The sequence below is a fragment of the Schistocerca nitens genome, chromosome 5 (genome assembly GCF_023898315.1).
Source record: "Schistocerca nitens isolate TAMUIC-IGC-003100 chromosome 5, iqSchNite1.1, whole genome shotgun sequence".
Lineage (NCBI taxonomy): Eukaryota > Metazoa > Arthropoda > Insecta > Orthoptera > Acrididae > Schistocerca > Schistocerca nitens.
In genome coordinates this window covers 635,302,005-635,322,329 of record NC_064618.1, presented here as the reverse complement: position 1 = coordinate 635,322,329, position 20,325 = coordinate 635,302,005, and the positions used below count along the sequence as shown (strand labels likewise).

Here is a 20,325-nt window from a genome sequence, read left to right as displayed (position 1 = left end):
CCGGCAAGGGAACTTGCTGTTCCAACAGGACAATGCACGTCCGCATGTATCCCGTGCCACCCAACGTGCTCTAGAAGGTGTAAGTCAACTACCCTGGCCAGCAAGATCTCCGGATCTGTGCCCCATTGAGCATGTTTGGGACTGGATGAAGCGTCTTCTCACGCGGTCTGCACGTCCAGCACGAACGCTGGGCCAACTGAGGCGCCAGTTGGAAATGGCATGGCAAGCCGTTCCACAGGACTACATCCAGCATCTCTACGATCGTCTCCATGGGAGAATAGCAGCCTGCATTGCTGCGAAAGGTGGATATACACTGTACTAGTGCCGACATTGTGCATGCTCTGTTGCCTGTGTCTATGTGCCTGTGGTTCTGTCAGTGTGATCATGTGATGTATCTGACCCCAGGAATGTGTCAATAAAGTTTCCCCTTCCTGGGACAATGAATTCACGGTGTTCTTATTTCAATTTCCAGGAGTGTATTTTACAGCATGTAATCTGTAATATAAATCATAAAAACTGTTTGCACTTTCGAGTATGAAACAGTTAAATGCGCATATTTGCTAGATGAGGTCATCAATGTAGGTTATTTTCATTTAATCAGGAAAGTTTTGTGCCACTAATGTTGTTACATTTTGTAGGTAAACGCATTTATCATGTTATTATAAAGTTGTGTCCTCATTTGACGGCTGTCAAAAATGGACATGAGCAATTTCTACTTACTGCATTTGGCAGATTTTTGCTTACCGATGCGTGTACATTTCCCAGGTATTCTTCCGTTTGGTACAGGTGTTTCGGAGTATTTCACTTTGGCTTGCAGCACTACTAATATCTTGGCGTAAAAGACAAATATTGCAGCACTAGCGTTTTACAGGATGAAGCGAAATTCGCGCAGTCGGACTTCGCAGCGTGACTCCTCATGTGCCAGTGATAAAAAAATGTCTGTCACAAAATTTCGTCCAGTGAGTACACCCGGCAGAAAAAGGACGTTAAAGAGTGGCAATCTGACAACACTGTAACCACATGTACGCGAACTACTTCTGTCAGCACATGTTAGCTGTACTCTACAGTTGGTGCAGTGGATAGCCTTTTTGGGTTAGCATGCAGGAGGTTGATGGTTCGATCCTGGGTTGGGACACATGTTTTTAATTTGGTAAATGTAGTTCAGGTGGTACTTTATCTGGCATCTTAATCGTCAATAGCGATTGCAGCGGGTCCTCTAGAAAACATTTGCACTTACGTACTATAATTGTAGAAGTGGAAGATTGGTCAACTTTGAAAGAAGCCCTTTCCAAGTCGATGGCGTGAATTTATTCGCACTACTTCATATACTAGATGTGAAACCTGTTTTCTTTGTACCCTCCTCCAATGGTCCCATAGATTAGTACCAACTGTTATTCTTGCCTCGTTCAGGTGCATTACATTTCGTTAGGGCCTTACTTTACCAGTAGTACTAGCAACATGCTTTGTGAATAATGTCCAAACTCGTTTACTATTTGTGTGTGTTATCACCATGGTCCCACTAATTATGCCTTTCAACACTGAGTCTGTTAATCACATGCTGTTTAGTATGTACCTCAATGCATTATTATTATTATTATTATTATTATTATTTTAATCTGTCAATGAGATCGTGGAAACATCACGCGTGTTACTATTAGGGAAACAGGTTAGTTCGAAACCGAGCATTTCACAGTTAGCAGTGTCGGGATGAACCATGCAGAACAATATACACTCCTGGAAATTGAAATAAGAACACCGTGAATTCCTTGTCCTAGGAAGGGGAAACTTTATTGACACATTCCTGGGGTCAGATACATCACATGATCACACTGACAGAACCACAGGCACATAGACACAGGCAACAGAGCATGCACAATGTCGGCACTAGTACAGTGTATATCCACCTTTCGCAGCAATGCAGGCTGCTATTCCCCCATGGAGACGATCGTATAGATGCTGGATGTAGTCCTGTGGAACGGCTTGCCATGCCATTTCCACCTGGCGCCTCAGTTGGACCAGCGTTCGTGCTGGACGTGCAGACCGCGTGAGACGACGCTTCATCCAGTCCCAAACATGCTCAATGGGGGACAGATCCGGAGATCTTGCTGGCCAGGGTAGTTGACTTACACCTTCTAGAGCACGTTGGGTGGCACGGGATACATGCGGACGTGCATTGTCCTGTTGGAACAGCAAGTTCCCTTGCCGGTCTATGAATGGTAGAACGATGGGTTCGATGACGGTTTGGATGTACCGTGCACTATTCAGTGTCCCCTCGACGATCACCAGTGGTGTACGGCCAGTGTAGGAGATCGCTCCCCACACCATGATGCCGGGTGTTGGCCCTGTGTGCCTCGGTCGTATGCAGTCCTGATTGTGGCGCTCACCTGCACGGCGCCAAACACGCATACGACCATCATTGGCACCAAGGCAGAAGCGACTCTCATCGCTGAAGACGACACGTCTCCATTCGTCCCTCCATTCACGCCTGTCGAGACACCACTGGAGGCGGGCTGCACGATGTTGGGGCGTGAGCGGAAGACGGCCTAACGGTGTGCGGGACCGTAGCCCAGCTTCATGGAGACGGTTGCGAATGGTCCTCGCCGATACCCCAGGAGCAACAGTGTCCCTAATTTGCTGGGAAGTGGCGGTGCGGTCCCCTACGGCACTGCGTAGGATCCTACGGTCTTGGCGTGCATCCGTGCGTCGCTGCGGTCCGGTCCCAGGTCGACGGGCACGTGCACCTTCCGCCGACCACTGGCGACAACATCGATGTACTGTGGAGACCTCACGCCCCACGTGTTGAGCAATTCGGCGGTACGTCCACCCGGCCTCCCGCATGCCCACTATACGCCCTCGCTCAAAGTCCGTCAACTGCACATACGGTTCACGTCCACGCTGTCGCGGCATGCTACCCGTGTTAAAGACTGCGATGGAGCTCCGTATGCCACGGGAAACTGGCTGACACTGACGGCGGCGGTGCACAAATGCTGCGCAGCTAGCGCCATTCGACGGCCAACACCGCGGTTCCTGGTGTGTCCGCTGTGCCGTGCGTGTGATCATTGCTTGTACAGCCCTCTCGCAGTGTCCGGAGCAAGTATGGTGGGTCTGACACACCGGTGTCAATGTGTTCTTTTTTCCATTTCCAGGAGTGTATGTCAGAGGGGTAATACGCATTAGGTGGAACAGTGTTCAGGACTGATGGCGTCTTTATATTGTATGCGCGGGGACTAGTTGCAAGCAGAGTAACGCACCCGTACATGCGTACACTTGTCGAATTTCTCATTGTAAACCTCTAAACCAGTGTGGGAGACGTATGGCATACACAACCGACGAATGTGTGGATATGCTTCTGGTCCTTGGTGCATCTGAAAACCGGGCTGGTGTTGCCACTCGTCAATATGCTGCTAGATATTCTCGTTGGCGCCATCCAGATAAAAATGTGTTTTGTCAATTGCAGCTCCGCCCTCGGTTGTCAGTTTCTCTCTTTCCACCATCGCATGAAAGAGGTCGTCCACGGACTCACCATACTCTTCCCACTGATGAAGCTAGTCTGGATGTCATACACCAAGAACCACAGCGAAGTACCCGTCATGTAGCAAGGCAACTGCGAGTCTCCCAACGCACGGTCTTTAACGTGCTGCACGAGCATGGGCTGCAGCACCTGAATCGTGCAGATCGCCATCAGAGGATGCAATTCTGTGAACGGCTCCAACAACAACAGGAAGCCAACGATGACTTAGTGAACACCATAATAGGATCAGATGAAGCAGCATTCACTCGTGAAGGTGTCTTCAATATGCACAATGCCCACTATTTCTGTGAGGTTAACACACACATCACATGCAACCTTGGATATAAAGTTCACTTTGGGCTCAATGTCTGTGCCGGAATATTGGGCGACAGGCGTTTGGGCCCCTACATGTTTCCTGAATGGTTGGCTGCACGAAGGTATCATGCATTCCTCCAGCCTGATGCGCTGGAAGATGTTCTACTACTTGCTAGGAAGAGCATATGGTTCCAACATGATGGTTAACCTCCAAACTCTGGAATTAATGTGAGACAGTATTTGGACAGAACGTTTTCAGGGAAATGGCTCAGACATGGAGGCCCAGTTGTGTGGCCGCCACGTTCACCTGACCTAAATCCCCTGGATTTCTTCTTGTGGGAACACCTGAAGAGAGCACATATACTCTACTCCGCCGACGAATGTGGAAGAATTGGCAGCGCGTGTTCATGCTGCCCTTGTTGCTGTGGATGCTGCTTTGCTGCGAAGGGTCCAGAGCTGTATGATCCGGCGGGTTGTGCAATGTTTGGACCTGCAGGGAGTTCGCTTTGAGCATCCGTTTTTCTGAGGACAACGTATTCTGTTGTGAAAGTCATGCTGTCATTAACATGGACATTATTATTGTCATTAGTTCCTAATGTGCGATATCTGAGCGCAAATATTACATGTAGTATAACTGACAAGTAGGTGTTGTGTTATTGTACTGTGCTATCATATTTAACATCTCGAAATTGATATTGTTTTGTAGTTATTCTGTCCTATGACAGGTCATTTGTTTCAACTGTCTGTTTCTTATTTGTCTAACCACGTATTTGTTATGTTTAGCGTTACAAAATGTTGTGAATTTACGATACATGCTACCTAAGAAACGTTGTATATTACAGTATGAAATATTAGAATGAAATTAGCAAATAAAAAAAAATGCGCCCCAACCCAGGCTCGAACCATCGACCTCCTGTATGCTAACCCAAACTCTACCTACTGTGCCAACTGTACAACACAGCTAACCGGTCCTAACATAAGTAGTTAGCGTTCATGTGGTTACAGTGTTGCCAGATTGCAACTCTTTAACGTCCTTTTTCTGCCGGATGTACTCGCCGGACGAAATTTTGTAACACGCATTTTTTTATCGCTGGTATGTGAGGAGTCGCGCTGCGATGCCCGAGTGCGCGAATTTCGCTTTACCCTGTAGACAGCCAGGTGACTAAATACAGACTTTCGTTTAGTCAAAGGAACATAAATATACATTAGTAGTGCAATAAGTAGTTGAGTGTTTATGTCGAGAAATTAGCAGTGTTGCAAGCCAATGTGGCATTATGCCGAAAAAAAACAGCGCCAAACGGAAGAATACTTGGAAAACGTGCACTGAAAGGTAGACAAAAATCAAACAACAGCAAGTAAATAGCTCGTAAAGTGAACTGCTTTTAGATCTAGAACTAAAACCAAAAGCGTAAATATATTTGATTTCACACTGCTGTTGATATTTTAAGGGAATAAAACGAAACACATGTGGGAGAAGATCACACATTTCTAGTAGTAGGAAATACTGTTTTTTAAGCAGCTAAAGTAGATATGCAGCAACTATGGATAACGTGCTCAAGCGAAAGACAATTTAATTTGTTTTCAATCTGAGATTGTAAGACTGGTGATGTAAAAACATGGATAAGGTTGTGGATGGAAACAGAAATTACTGTGTCAGAGAGACGGGGACAGACCTCTCCATGGCGATGATCTGCTGCTTCTGGTGCTGGTAGTGGTACATCTGGGCCGACTGCGCCAGCCGCCGGTCCCCCGTGGGGGACGGCTCCTTGTTGGGGCCGGTGACCCCGTAGGCCGGGTACTCCACGTCCGCCGCCGCCTTGGCGTTCTTCTGCAGTCTGGAACAGCGCACCACACACATCACTCCCACTGCCTGCTCCCGCCTTCGCGTCTACACACATGGTAAAAATACATCTTGCAAGTAGCAGCATATACAAATCTTGCTGATTATTCACGGAAAAATGAGGTAAAGAATTTGTAATACACTGTGGATTGATTCGAAAGTCCGCCTTACGTACACACTGTTGACTTTTTATTATTCAGCCAGACATGGTTCGACACCTACGTGTCATCTTCTGTGGGGTCAAACATTATTTCTGAAAATTAAATTGCTAGTGAAATTTCATTATTATAACAGGATTTTTTTTGCCCTTTTCTGTTGTTGTTGCCAGCATGTATTATTTTCCGTCGTGTTGCGTATCACTGGTTGATATCCATTTCCACTGTTATTGAGTGCATCTACTGGGTGAGTCAAAAATGAGGAAAAATATGTAGAGGACCGCATGCTGCTAAGCGTAACACCTGACGCTCCGTTGTTAATTTCGTTCTCCTGGGTGTACTGTGTACGTAAAACAAAAACACCTGTTAACCATTGAACGAGATATCGACGAGCCTCACGATCACATGTCATTCACCCACAGATACAACACATGACACACCAATTAGCTGATGTGTATCTGCCAGCGTTTGAAAGATACGAGAAAGGACAAATCCCATCGTAATGTATGTGAAATTGTATCAGAACTAGTGAATCACACGTTGCCGGCGGTAACGGCGTGTACAGTCCCATGTTAGGGAATGTGTGTCCTGTAAGCGGAAAGAGTGGTCAACGGCGGAAGTAAAACCGCGGCGTGCATGACGTGTTTACAACACCTCTGCGTTGCTCACTCTGCCCGATACTCGCCGTGTCGGCAGCTGCTAACGGCCGCTTCGCAGTGTTACTACAGTACCAGGACAAGCCTCATAATCGAAGAATACACCGACATCCACCTCACCTACGGGCTTGCAGATGGAAGAGCTGACGTTGCAAGGCAACGAGAGGTTTCCTAGCCGGCGCCTTCCATCCGCTTGAGGGGAGTATGGTGCATGTGTAGCACCTCCAGGATTGAGTGGTCGTGGCCGACCGTCGAGGTACAGTGCGGATGTTACAAACTGTTGCGGAGGATCGAACAATAAGCACCAGGTCTCTCGCCACTGTTGTTGGAATATCACAATCTACTGTTATGCGAGTACTCCATAGAAACTATTACCATCCCTTTCGCATGCAGACGGAACAGGCATTATTGCTGGGAGACTACCAGAGGAGGCTGGGCTTCTGCAACTTTATCCTACGGCGCCAGACCCACGACCAGCGTTTTCCACGAACAATACTGTTCACCGACGAAGCCTATTTCACGAAGGAGGATATAGTGAATTCGCATAATTGGCACCAGTGGGTGGAAGAAAACCCCCAGAGCACAGTAATACGAGGGTACCAACAACGATGCGATGTCAATATCTGGTGTTGTATTATTGACCACCATCTCATAGGGCCACATACATTACCGGAAGTTTTGGAAGACGTTAGTTTGGCCTCTCGTATGAACCTGTGGTAAATGCATGATGGTGCCCCCGCTCACTTCAGCAGCATAGTGCGACGCCTCCTGGACAATGCCTTCCCTTCGAAATAGATCGGTCGTGGAGGCCCTGTAGCATGGCCAACAAGATCGCCAGACCTGAAACCACTAGATTTCTTTTTGTGGGGCCATGTGAAATCTGTGATTTATGAAAGAGGGGTTGTTGATGTCAACACCCTTCAACGCAGAACACAACAAGCCTGTGATATTACGCAAAGAGATACAGACATGTTGGATCGTGTTCAGCAATCCTTCCTGCGAAGAGTTCAGCTTTGCCACACACATCGTGGCTGTCATTTCGAACAGTAGCTATAAATCACCACTGCAGCTTCTGGTCATGTGTTTCTGTTAGTCCGATTTGTACAGCTGTATTGTTTTCGTTTGTATTAACTGCTACATATCTGTAAAGTTGTATTTTGTATTCTACATCTATGTACTCGTTTCTTAAAACTAAGGTGGGATACAAAAACCAAATTATAATTGCTCGCAGTGTCACGCAGACCGTCTCTTGACGCCGCATGCCTCGCCTTCTCGTGAGCGGCTAGGCTACCTACAACACTCGCATGTTCTGCCGTGTTGCCGATCTGTCCCCCCTTGGCCAATGTCTGCGCACAGTAACCCCTAAAAGCCCACTTCATATTTCCAGATTTTTACCATTCAATTGCATTGTCATTTATTCACATAGGAACATGCAGAAAACGAATTTATGTTTGTAGCTCAGTGTGTGGCAATTTGCACGATATATTTTTCCTCATTTATGACTCACCCTATACATCTATATCAACACAGATACTGCGAAAGCCACCGTATGGCACTGATAGATCTGAATGGAAAAAGAATCCATGCAGCAGTTTTGGAGCTCGTGAAGTCGACAGTTGGTTGGCAGCTCTTGAAGATGTAGGAGTAGTGTTGTATGCTGTCTACGTTTCAGGTCGTGTTCCAAAGTGTTTAAAATTTCTGAAGTCGTTAGTCAATAATGTTCAGTGATCAATAAAGTTACGTTTCCAATACGGAAAGTCTGTGAGAATTCGAAAGTGCGTTCCACTGCATGGGCAAGTAATTCTGCTTATTGTTAGTCACTTCCCAGAGTTCTTCCAAGAATGAAGACGTTCACGCAGCGATTCTCGAATGGCTCCATAACCAAGAAGAGGGTTTCTATGGGTGTCGAGGAATTCATGATTGGGGGAACGTTTCGACCGTTGATTACAGAGACTTGGTGACTATGTTGAAAAATAGTGTCATGTATCTGCGTCACCCTGAAGTGTGGTGGAGCATTCAATAAACGTTACTTGGATTTCGACGTCGTATGTAACTTAATTTTTGAAGTAATGTCGTATTAACTACATACTGTACTGATGAGACCCTCCGCGTGTAATTATCTACCGAAAACTCTCGGATATCTAGAGCCGTTCATGAAGAAACAGGGATGATATGCCTAACGCGACTCACCCTATATGCACTACTGGCCATTAAAATTGCTGCACCACAAGGATGACGTGCTACAGACACGAAATTTTACCGACAGGAAGAAGATGCTGTGATATGCAAATGATTAGCTTTTCAGAGCATTCACACAAGATTGGCACCGGTGGCGACACCTACAACGTGCTGACATGAGGAAAGTTTCCAACTAATTTCTCATACACAAACAGCAGTTGACCGGCGTTGCCTGCTGAAACGTTGTTGTGATGCCTCGTGTAAGGAGGAGAAATGTGTACCATCACGTTTCCGACTTTGATAAAGGTCGGATTATAGCCCATCGCGATTGCGGTTTATCGTATTGCGACATTGTTGCTCGCGTTGGTCGATATATAATTATTGTTAGCAGAATATAGAATCGGTGGGTTCAGGAGGGTAATACAGAACGCCGTACTGGATCCCAACGGCCTCGTATCACTAGCAGTCGAGATGACAGGCATCTTATCCGCATGGCTGTAACGGATCGTGCAGCCACGTCTCGATCCCTGAGTCAACAGACAGGGACGTTTGCAAGACAACAACTATCTGCACGAACAGTTCGACGACGTTTGCAGCAGCATGGACTATCAGCTCGGAGACCAAGGCTACGGTTACCCTTGACGCTGCATCGCAGACAGGAGCGCCTGCGATGGTGTACTCAACGAAGGACCTGAGTGCACGAATGGCAAAAGTCATTTTTTCGGATGAATCCAGATTCTGTTTACAGTATCATGATGGTCGCATTCATGTTTGGCGACATCGCGGTGAACACACATTGGAAACGTGTATTAGTCATCGCCATACTGGCGTATCACCCGGCGTAATGGTATGGGGTGCCATTGGTTACACGTCTCGGTCACCTCTTGTTCGCATTGACGGCACTTTGAACAGTGGACGTTACATTTCAGATGTGTTACGACCCGTGGCTCTACCCTTCATTCGATCCCTGCGAAACCCTACATTTCAGCAGGATAACGCACGACCGCATGTTGCAGGTCCTGTACGGGCCTTTCTGGATACAGAAAATGTTCGACTGCTGCCCTGGCCACCACATTCTCCGGATCTCTCACCAACTGAAAACGTCTGGTCAATGGTGGCCGAGCAACTGGCTCATCACAATACGCCAGTCACTACTTTTTATGAACTGTGGTATCGTGTTGAAGGTGCATGGGCAGCTGTACCCGTACACGCCATCCAAGCTCTGTTTGACTCAATGCCCAGGCGTATGAAGGCCGTTACTACGGCCAGAGGTGGTTGTTCTGGGTACTGATTTCTCAGGAGCTATGCACCCAAATTGCGTGAAAATGTAATCACATGTCAGTTCTAGTATAATATATTTGTGCAATGAATACCCATTTATCATCTGCATTTCTTCTTGGCGTAGCAATTTTAATGGCCACTAGTGTGTTTCGTGAAGGGCAGCAGCCGTTTCACGCTACATTGAACAACACCATATGACACTCTCGCTGCTGACAATGCAGCCCCATTTAGAATGACAAACTGTGAACTAGAATGGAAGCGTTTGAGGTGTGGTGTTAGAGAAGGATGCTGAAAAGTAAATGGATTGGTAAGATAAGAGATGAGGAGGTTCTATGCAGAATCTGCAAGGCAAGATATACTACAAGAAGGGACACGATGATAGGACACGCGTTAAGATATCAGGGAATAAACTGCACGGTCCTAAACGGAGCCGTAGATGGTAAAAGCTGTAAGCGAAGACAAATTAGAAGATTGGCGACAAATAATTGAAGATGTTGGGTGTAAGTGCTACTCTGCGATGGAGAGATTAGTAAAGGATAGAAAATCGTGGCGGCAGCATGAAAATAAACAGAAAACAGGAACTGAGTAGAAGGGATGAGATACGTGGGAACATGTTCGCCGGCAGCCATGCGCCCAGCATACCGTGTACAGGCTGCAAAAATGCCCAAGAGCAGCGTCATGTATTATTCAGGGCCGGCAAAGGTAATCGGCTTAGTGTCGAGTAGCGTGAATCATTGATTGACTGACCACTGAGCAGGCCCGCTGTCAGGAAAATCCACTCGATGGACTCGCCTCACCGTAAGTACACGCTGAGTCCGGAAATAAACTGAAAAATGCATCTGGAGGGCATCTAGCACAGCCCCGCACTGTCGCTCAGAAATACGAAACATTTGACCAGCTTTACGACTGGGATTCCGTAGCAAACATCGTTCTTAACACTGCGTGTGAAAGTAACTTCGAGGATACTCTATAGGTATGGTGTAGGGAACTAACTGTTTACAATACGTATGGTAAATCCGAACTGCGGCGATAAAATTTCGGAAGTTGTTTGCCGATATTTTTGGACAATTTTGATAAAAGACACCCGTCGTCTGCGGTGGATCGTTACAAACTAATAATGTAATTGAGATATATTCAGTTCGTTATCCCAGATAATTTTGTTCTTGTGGAAAGTCCATATCTGGTGACCCACTGGTTAGTCACACTGGGTCTACGGGGTGTTTTACAAACCATATTACACACTTTAAGAGATTGTAGAGGGGCTTAGTAGATGAAGTTTTACATAGGAACTCCATGTCGCAAACGTCATCCAACGTCGCTACGGAATGTGAAAGTTATAGGCGTCGGCACCTGTAAAAGTATGTTTATATAGGGCGATTCCGAATTTCAGAATGGCGGAGAACTATATATGTATCAATTTGAGGTAAGGGTCCCTGTACCGGAAACGAACGAGTCGAAAGTTATCAACGAAAACCGTTCTGATACCTCTGACTGTTGAATACATGTAAACGTTGGCTGTAAAATGTATACCTTAAGAACTATCAGGAATTGTTCAATAGAGAGGATGTGTTTCACAGTAGCGAAGATCAACAAACAGCTCCTCAGATATAAATTTTACAGCCCATATTTACTGGACATTTTCTTCCTTGTTTTGGTCCTTAGTACCACATCTGAAAGTTGCCTACCCTACAATCCCAGCAAAAACAGTACCAGTACATGTATTCCACTGACAGAGATATCAGAACGGTTTTCGCTTATAACTTTCGACTCGTTCGTTTCCGGTACACGGGCCCTTATCTTAAATTGATACACATATCCTTCTCCATCACCCTAGAGAGTTAGTAACATCATCACGGAATCACCCTATATTAAAACAAATTTACAGGCACCGGTGCCTATAACTCTGACGTTGTATAGCGTTGCTGGATGATGTTTCCGGATGTGGTTCCTTCGTAAAACTTGATTTACTAAGTCCCCTCGACAATCTCTAGAAGTGTGTAACATGAATTGTGAAGCACGCTGCACGTCACAGGATCTCGGGTCGATTCCCTTCGCTCGGAGATTTCCTTCGCCCGGTTTCAGGAGGTTCGTGTTGTCCTGATCATTTAATCTCGTAATCATCGACGCCCGAATCGCCGAAGCGCCGTCAAATACAGAGACTTGCACCAGGCAAAGGAACAAACTGTGATGCGGTTCGCAGCCAGTAAAGTCATACGATCACTTCATTTTCATTACTGTGAAACCTCTTTCACAACAGTGAAAAAACCAATAACGTGCAATCACTAAACGCTCAACACAAACTACAGAGTTACACAAAAGAACGGTAACGTGGTTGCCGTCTGCGGTAAAAGATCTGCATACTGTCGTTGTGCCAGTCTCTCCTTGCATACACGAGCTGCACATCGGCCAACTTTTCATTAGCAAACCTATCCATACTGCCGTGTACCACTGCTAACGCACAACCGACACTTTAAGAAAAACAAGCTCGAGAGAGAACCGAGCAGTACTGAATTCAAACGCTATGGGCAAAGAATAAAGTGGGCATTACTGTTCTCAACAACACGTACCGAGAGTGACTGGAACAAGTTTGTTTCCAAGCAAAGCACATAGCACATACCGTCGCCATTTGCAGTGTTATTCAGGAATTTTCAGTGCAATACAGATACAGAGATAAATGGGAATTAGAAATCAAACGAAATGTAATTAGTCTGTAACGAGCCAACGGGTGTCTTACATCAAAATAGTCGGGAAATATCTCAAGACAACTTTTGAAATTTTCTCAATGGAGTTCGGTTTCACCCTTCATATAACTGATCTGGCATATAACGTAGAAAGCCCAGTGAGGCTGTTCGCAGATGATGCTGTAATGATTATGACAGTCGGAACGCCAGAAAACTGTTGCGGAATGCAGAAAGACCTGGATGGGGTCGATGCTTGGTATAGTTGACCTTGATCGTGAATTAATGTAAAGCTTTGAGCATAAATGGCAACGGCCTTGCCGCAGTGGCTACACCGGTTCCCGTGAGATCACCGAAGTTAAGCGCTGTCGGGCGTGGCCGGCGCTTGGATGGGTCACCATCCTGCCGCCATGTGCTGTTGCCATTTTTCGGGGTGCACTCAGCCTCGTGATGCCAATTGAGGAGCTACTCGACCGATTAGTAGCGGCTTCGGTCAAAGAATACCGTCCTAACGGTCGGGAGTGCGGTGTGCTGACCACACGCCCCTCCTTATCCGCATCCTCCTCGGACGATGACACGGCGGCCGGACGGTCCCGGAAGGGCCACTTGTGGCCTAAAGACGGAGCTTTTTTTTTTTTTTTTGAGCATAAATGGGTGCATTGACCTCTTACTGCTCGTTTATACCGTTCGCCGACAGTCACTGACAACACTAACAATTGTTAAGTGCGGCCTGAGAAAGCTAATGATCTCATAGATCTAGTTATAGTAGAACGACTTCCAGGCAGGAATTCAGTGGTAAAATCATACGAAAAAGCAATCCACTCACGAAAGGTCAGTTCGTGAGTATTGCTTGTCAGTTTGCCTTCCGCATCAGATAGCGTTGGCAGAGAAGATAGACAAAATTGAAAGAAGAGCTGCGCGTTGCGACGAGGGTCCGTTTAAAAGCACAGAGCGTCACAAAACTACAATGGCTCCATTGGCTACAAAAGAGGTCTTGTGCATCGCGCAGAGATTTACTGATGAAATTCGAGGAGCGTACGTTCCAAAAGGAGACTGGCAACATTAGTTCCTCCCACGCGGAGAAAATCAGAAACCTTAAAGATTATACGGAGACTACCAGACTCTCGTTTTTCTAGTGAACCTTTCTCCGTTCGCCATGAGAGGGCAGCTGGGATAATGGTACCGGAAGTCTTCCGCCGCTCGCCATTATGTGCCTTGTGGAGTATCGATGTAGATGTTCCATTGCCAACGTTCACATTTGATATGCCGACCAGCAAAACTGGTTGAAGAGATCTCGGACTGTTGTGCTTACTGTCACGCGAAATTGACAGAGATTTCATCAACGAACGTTCAAAATACTAAGTTACACTCCTACACACTGGGGTCTGCAGAAAAGTGGACGTTCTGTATCGTCCCACAGGTTTCAGGTCCGGACCCTGGGCAGGCCAGTACATTTCAGGAATGTTATTGTCTACGAACTATTGCCTCACAGATGCTAATACAAATAACAACGGTCTCCGGACTGTTTTTCTACTGTTCGGAGTACAAAATTCTGTAAAATTTTTCTACTCTTCCGCATTTAGCGTTCTGTTATGCGCAAAAAGTGTACAGCACCGTAACTACGACAAAAAACCCACACGATAACACCACTTCGTGGGTACTTCACTGTTGGCACTACACGCGATAACAGATAACGTTCCCCAGGCGTCTGTCAAACCTAAACCCTTCAATCGAATGGCCACAGGGTATAGCATGATTCAAAATCACTCGTTTCCAGTTACCCACTGTCCAGCAGCGTCCCTGATTGTACGACTTCAAACATCGCTTAGCATTGACTACAGAAATATGTGACTTGCGAGGAGCCTCTCGACCATTGGACCCCTTGTTTTTACCTCCTCAGCCGCAATAATTGTAGTAGCTGTATTGTTGGTAGCACTTTGGAATTGATGAGTAATTCCATCCGCTGATTTCATGCAATTTTTTTACAACTACTTTCCGCAATACTCCGTCAGTAAATGACGTTTAACTGGTCTTGGTTTAGCTGCAGCAGTCGATTTGGGCAGCTTTAGAAGGGTTGAAATGACGCTGATGGATCTGTTACTTAAGCGATATGTAATGACTAGTCTACGTTCGAAGTCACTGACCTCTCCTGACCAAACCATACTGGTGTTGCTGCTTCTCTACTGACAAAACATTATATCACGCCTCCTTTCATACAGGCAGGTCCGCGTTTGTGATAACTAGTGGTCAATTCTCCATTACATATGGGTGTCCAGATACTTTAGAATCAAATATTGTATTAGCATAGGTATACTGACATTTTCGTATTTACCATATAGACACATAATGTAAATAAGAAAACGTTATTGCAATTACTGATCTTCTAACTTAGATTCTTCACACATGAGCAGCATTTCTACTTTCTTTTCTCTGGCGTCCATCGTACTCACACAAGTAGACGGCTGACTGAATGCCCTGTGTGCATTTTCCTTGCATTTGCATTTGCTTACTGTCAGTGCCAGCAAGTAGACGAGTTACGTTACCTGGATACCTGCTTTGTGCGCTTATAGAGCGGAGTCAAAGTCAATTTCCGTCACGTTTCTGTAGCGCTTTTAAACGATATGTTGTGCTCAGTAAAGATAATCTTTGACTAAAACTGCACCATCATTACTTCACATTATCGCGGTTGAAAGTAGGTCTAATGTTACTCGAGCAGAGGAAAGCAATAGAGGTCGCTGTCCTACAATGACCCAGCTTCCCGGCGGTTGTTTTCTTGTCTTGTTGTAACGCTTTAGGAAACGCAAAGTTTCAACCCACGACAACATATCGTCATAGAATGCGCGCAGTCGAAGCCACAGCAGGTACCATTCTCGATTCCGTTTTAGGGAATCCAGACCTGAGCACAGCCTGAACAGGAGACTGGTAATCCTACCACCAATGTACATCGCATTCTAAAATGCCACCACTTCCATCCCTATCATGTACACTGACACCACGAATTACATGGGAATGGTTTCCAGAATCGTTTACACTTCTGTCAGTGGGCACAGCAGAAAATCCTAAACCAACGAGAACTTCTACGAACTTCTTTTTACCGATGAATTTTCCCTTCTTAAACTTAGGGCATGAATATGCGTTATTCATACAGTGATAACCCATGAAGGCTTACACAGATGGAGCAACAGCATCTGTGGAGAGTTAATGTCTGGTGTGCGATGTTATTACATTTATTAGCCCTTAGCAATTATTAGCCCTTATTTCATGAACGGTAGCTAAACGGCAAGACAGACGCTAATTTTCCTACACAAACTCGTGTTCATTCTCTGGATGAAGTGCGGCGAAGAGCCACACCGCTTATGAGGATGTCCAGCACACAGTACCTTGCGCGCATGTCCCGTTCTGAACCGAAGGTGCTTTGGTCGTAGAGGAACAGTGGATTAGCCTCCTCAGTCTCGTGACTTAACTCGTCTGGACTTTCTTCTTTGGCCCTGCATAAGAGACGTTATCCATCGCGAGATTGCATCAACTCCAAAGACCATGCCGGAACGTATCGCTTCTTGTAATCCACTTCAACAGCTAATGCTGGAAGCAGTGTTGAATTTTTTCATCCATCGCGTTGACCAGTGCACCAATGTCCTTGGTCACCACTCTGAGCACCTTTGAAGGTTTTAGCTCTTTTTGTGCGCACAATGGATTACAGTTCTACGAAATGGTACTAAACGTCCCAGTTTCTGTTTTTATTAAGTTGAATGTTGTGCTTACGTGAATACGTGATACGTTTTTGGAAAGGGCTTGATGAGAGGAAGTGGAGTACCGAATAAAAAACGTTGGTGCTGTTGAACAAAAGACGTACTGCTGTTCGTACGATCGTATCGATCAAAGATACAGGGAAGACTATGCTGATTAATGTTCTTGGCTTGATAATTATTTTTATTTAGCTTCTGGACAAAAAGTTATTTGTGGTGGTCAGCTAAATTAGTACCCGTGTACTTATACTGTGGTGTACAACGTAAGAGGAAAACCGCATTAGCTGTGTCTGAGGATGTAAGCCTCGCGGGAGTTAGAGTGCTATAGGTTTCTACATTCGCGTCTAGCATTTTGGCCTTCGTCAGTGTACGTGAGCACCACACTGGCAGGAGAGCGACAGAGCGCCCTCAGATATTTATTGCGCTGACTGAACTAGAGCGCGGCTGGATTGCGACGTCCCTGAAATATGCAGCAATAGACGGTGTGGTGCACAGTCCGACAGAGTAAGTTTCACAGCTACAGTCAGGTCCTAGGGGAGTTCCACAACGTGACTGGTTGCATTTGCGATTTTGGAGCACGGGGGCTTCAGGGGAATATGTGATGCCGACATGACACTTGGGGAGAGTTCCTTACGAGTAGAGGGACAGAACTGAATTGCAGTTTAAAATACTGTGAGTTTCATCTTTGTCCTTAATAGGATAGAAAATACTGTACGAACCATGTCCTACAACAGCTGTAATCCGGTTGGGGCGCTGTAAAATGACGATTGCCACAAAGTTCTTTTATTCGTCTGTTGATTTTCTTAATATATATCAATGTTCTGCTACTAACCCGGCGGCCGAACAGCCGAGCGTATTAATACGCTGTAATTTTTCCTCCTATCTATGTAATCATGTAGTTTTCAATTCGTTCGAGCAATCAGTCATTCATGATATGAAACACAGTCATAGCTCAGTCACTCAAAATGATTCAGAAATTTTACTTGTTAGAATGAAATCAGGCGAGGATTCTTCTTCTCTGGAGGCTCTTGCTTTGCGGCAGTCTGCTAATCGGTACAAATAAAATGCCTCGTAATTTTGGGAGCGTTGTATAATCAGTCGGGAAACCTCAGATCAAGCGGATATTTGGCTTTGATGCAGTTTAAACTTCCGAAGAAGTAATGGAGCTCTTGGATTATTAAATGCAGGTTCGTATCCAGTCTTTCGGAAGTTCCCTTCTGATTAACAACTACGCAACATATCGATGAATATCATTAATTCTCAAATGTCAGATACACACCTTTTGTATGAAGGAGCAATATATATATGTATATTTCCCTTTTAATTGTACAATTTCGTCTCAGTTATCTTTTGTCATAAATCTCAATATTCAGATTACAATTCTTCAAACCAAGCCCAGGCTAATCGGCACGAAGACAATCTCGGAAGCTTTTTTTCTAACAACCACCAGAGAGAGTACTATAAACAATAATTATGCACTCATGACATAGCTATTGTATGAAACTACTTGGTGCATGGATTCTGCGAGTATGAAGATAGAAAATTAGTAAACGTCATTCAAGGGTAGAATTGTATCAGAATAATTCATCGAATATAAAGAGATATTACAACGCAGCTTCAAAGATACGGGGAGGGGTCTCTGCCCTCTATCGAACACACCAACCTAGATGTCTTTTTACGCCCTTTCTCATAAACAGTTAGACAATTAGGTAATACTGGGCTAGTCCCCAGTCCCGCCTCAGACACTCGTTACGCAAACATTTAGAAAAACGTTCTCAACTTGAACATGAGACTCCCTCTAGATGCAGACATAAGGGTACATGAATTCCGTTCCTGTGGCGGTGGTGGCGTCAGGAAGTGCGTCAGACCACCAACTGCCATTAACATTGCCGAAACCCCTATGACCGACTTCGTCAGAAACGGGAAAAGGGAAAAGAAGATCTGCCACTAAACATGATATAAATCCATGTAACAATGCTAACCCCGTAAGAAATGGGAAAAGGCAAAAGAAGAAAATGAAGAAGATTTGCCACTAAACATGGTCAAAATCGTACAATAAAGTTGACACGTAAAAATGTGAAAAGGCAAAAGAAGAAGATGAAGAATATCTGCCACTAAACATGGTCAAAACCCATATAACAGTGCCGACCCAATAAGAACCGGGAAAAGGCGAAAGGAGGAAATGGAGAAAATCTTCCACTAAACATGGCAGTGTATTCCAAAAATATTCTACTTGCAGATGAAGCAAATATCGTTGTGAAAGATGCAGCATATCATGGAAATTATTTAGCAAATATTGTAATCGGTACTGTCTGCTCGTGGGTTACAGAGAATAGATTGACGCTGAAGTGCAACAATGCAAGGTGCATAAAGTTTCTGACTTGTAATGTCGTAGAAGCGAAACCTTTTGCAAAAATTAGTGAAGTGTAACGTTTTTGGGACAGCCTATGGATAAGAAACTGTCTTAAAAGGATCGTATTCAAGATCTTGTGCAGGAACTAAATACTACTATATTTACTGTAAATAAAATCTCAAAAACTTTGACACTAAAATGCGAAAACTTGTCTAGTTTGCACACACTCAGCCTATTACAATGAAGCGCCAAAGAAATTGGTATACGCATGCGTATTCAAATACAGAGATATATAAATAGGCACGATACGGCGCTGCGGTCGGCAACGTTTATATAAGACAACGAGTGTCTATTGCAGTTGTTAGATAGGTTACTGCTGCTACAATGGCAGGTTATCAAGGTTTAATTGAGTTTGAACGGGCCGGCCGCGGTGGTCTAGCGGTTCTAGGCGCTCAGTCCGGAACCGCGCGACTGCTACGGTCGCAGGTTCGAATCCTGCCTCGGGCATGGATGTGTGTGATGTCCTTAGGTTGGTTAGGTTTAAGTAGTTCTAAGTTCTAGGGGACTGATGACCACAGATGTTAAGTCCCATAGTGCTCAGAGCCATTTGAACCATTCTTGAGTTTGAACGTGGAGTTACAGTCGGCGCACGAGCTATGGGACGCGGCATCTCCGAGGTAGCGATGAAGTTCTGATTTTCCGGCACGACCATTTTACGAGTGTAACGTGAATATCAGGACCGGTAAAACATCAAATCTCCGTCATCGCTGCGTACGGAAAAAGATCCTGCAAGGACAGGACCAACGACGACTGAAGAGAATCGTTCAACGTGACAAAGCGCACCGTTCCGCAAATTGCAACAGATTTCATTTATGGGCCATCAACAAGTGTCAGCGTGCGAACCATTCAACGAAACATCATCGACATGGGCTTTCGGAGCCGAAGACCCACTCGTGTACCCTTGATGACTGTACGATACAAAGCTTTACGCCTCGCCTGGGCCCGTCAACACCGTCATTGGACTGTTGATAACTGGAAAAATTTTGCCTGGTCGGACGAGTCTCGTTTCAGATTGTATCGAGCTGATGGACGTGTACGGGTATGGAGACAACCTCATGAATCCATGAGCCCTGCATGTCAGCAGGGGACTGTTCAGGCTGTTGGAGGCTCTATAATGGTGAGGGGAGTGTGCAGCTGGAGTGATATGGGACCCATGATACGCCTAGATACGACTCTGACAGGTGACATGTGCGGAAGTATCCTGACTGATCACCTGCATGCATTCATGTCCATTGTGCATTCCGACGGACTTGGGAAATTTCAGCAGGACAATGCGACACGTTACAAGTCCAGAATTTCTACAGAGTGGCTCGAGGAACACTCTTCTGATTTTAAACACTTCTGCTGGCCACCAAAATCCTGTGATGGATGCCTTGAAACTTGCTGTTCAGGAGAGATCTCCATCACCTCGTGCTCTTTCGGATTTATGGACAGCCCTGCAGGATTCGTGGTGTCAATTCCCTCCAACACTACTTCAGACATTAATCGAGTCCACGCCACATCGTATTGCGGCACTTTTGCGTGCTCGCGGGGGCGCTACACGATATTGGGC

At 45.5% G+C, this 20,325-nt stretch overlaps 1 protein-coding gene across 2 annotated transcripts in view; it reads right to left on the bottom strand.

Annotated features, from left to right (window-relative positions):
- The window catches only part of LOC126259652 (neural proliferation differentiation and control protein 1), a 1,177,794-nt gene that overhangs the window by 95,853 nt on the left and 1,061,616 nt on the right, over nucleotides 1-20,325 (bottom strand). For both annotated transcript variants that reach the window (XM_049956584.1, XM_049956583.1), the window contains exon 6: nucleotides 5,500-5,661. In XM_049956584.1, coding sequence (XP_049812541.1) covers nucleotides 5,500-5,661 — 162 coding nt within the window. The remainder of the gene's footprint in view (nucleotides 1-5,499; nucleotides 5,662-20,325) is intronic.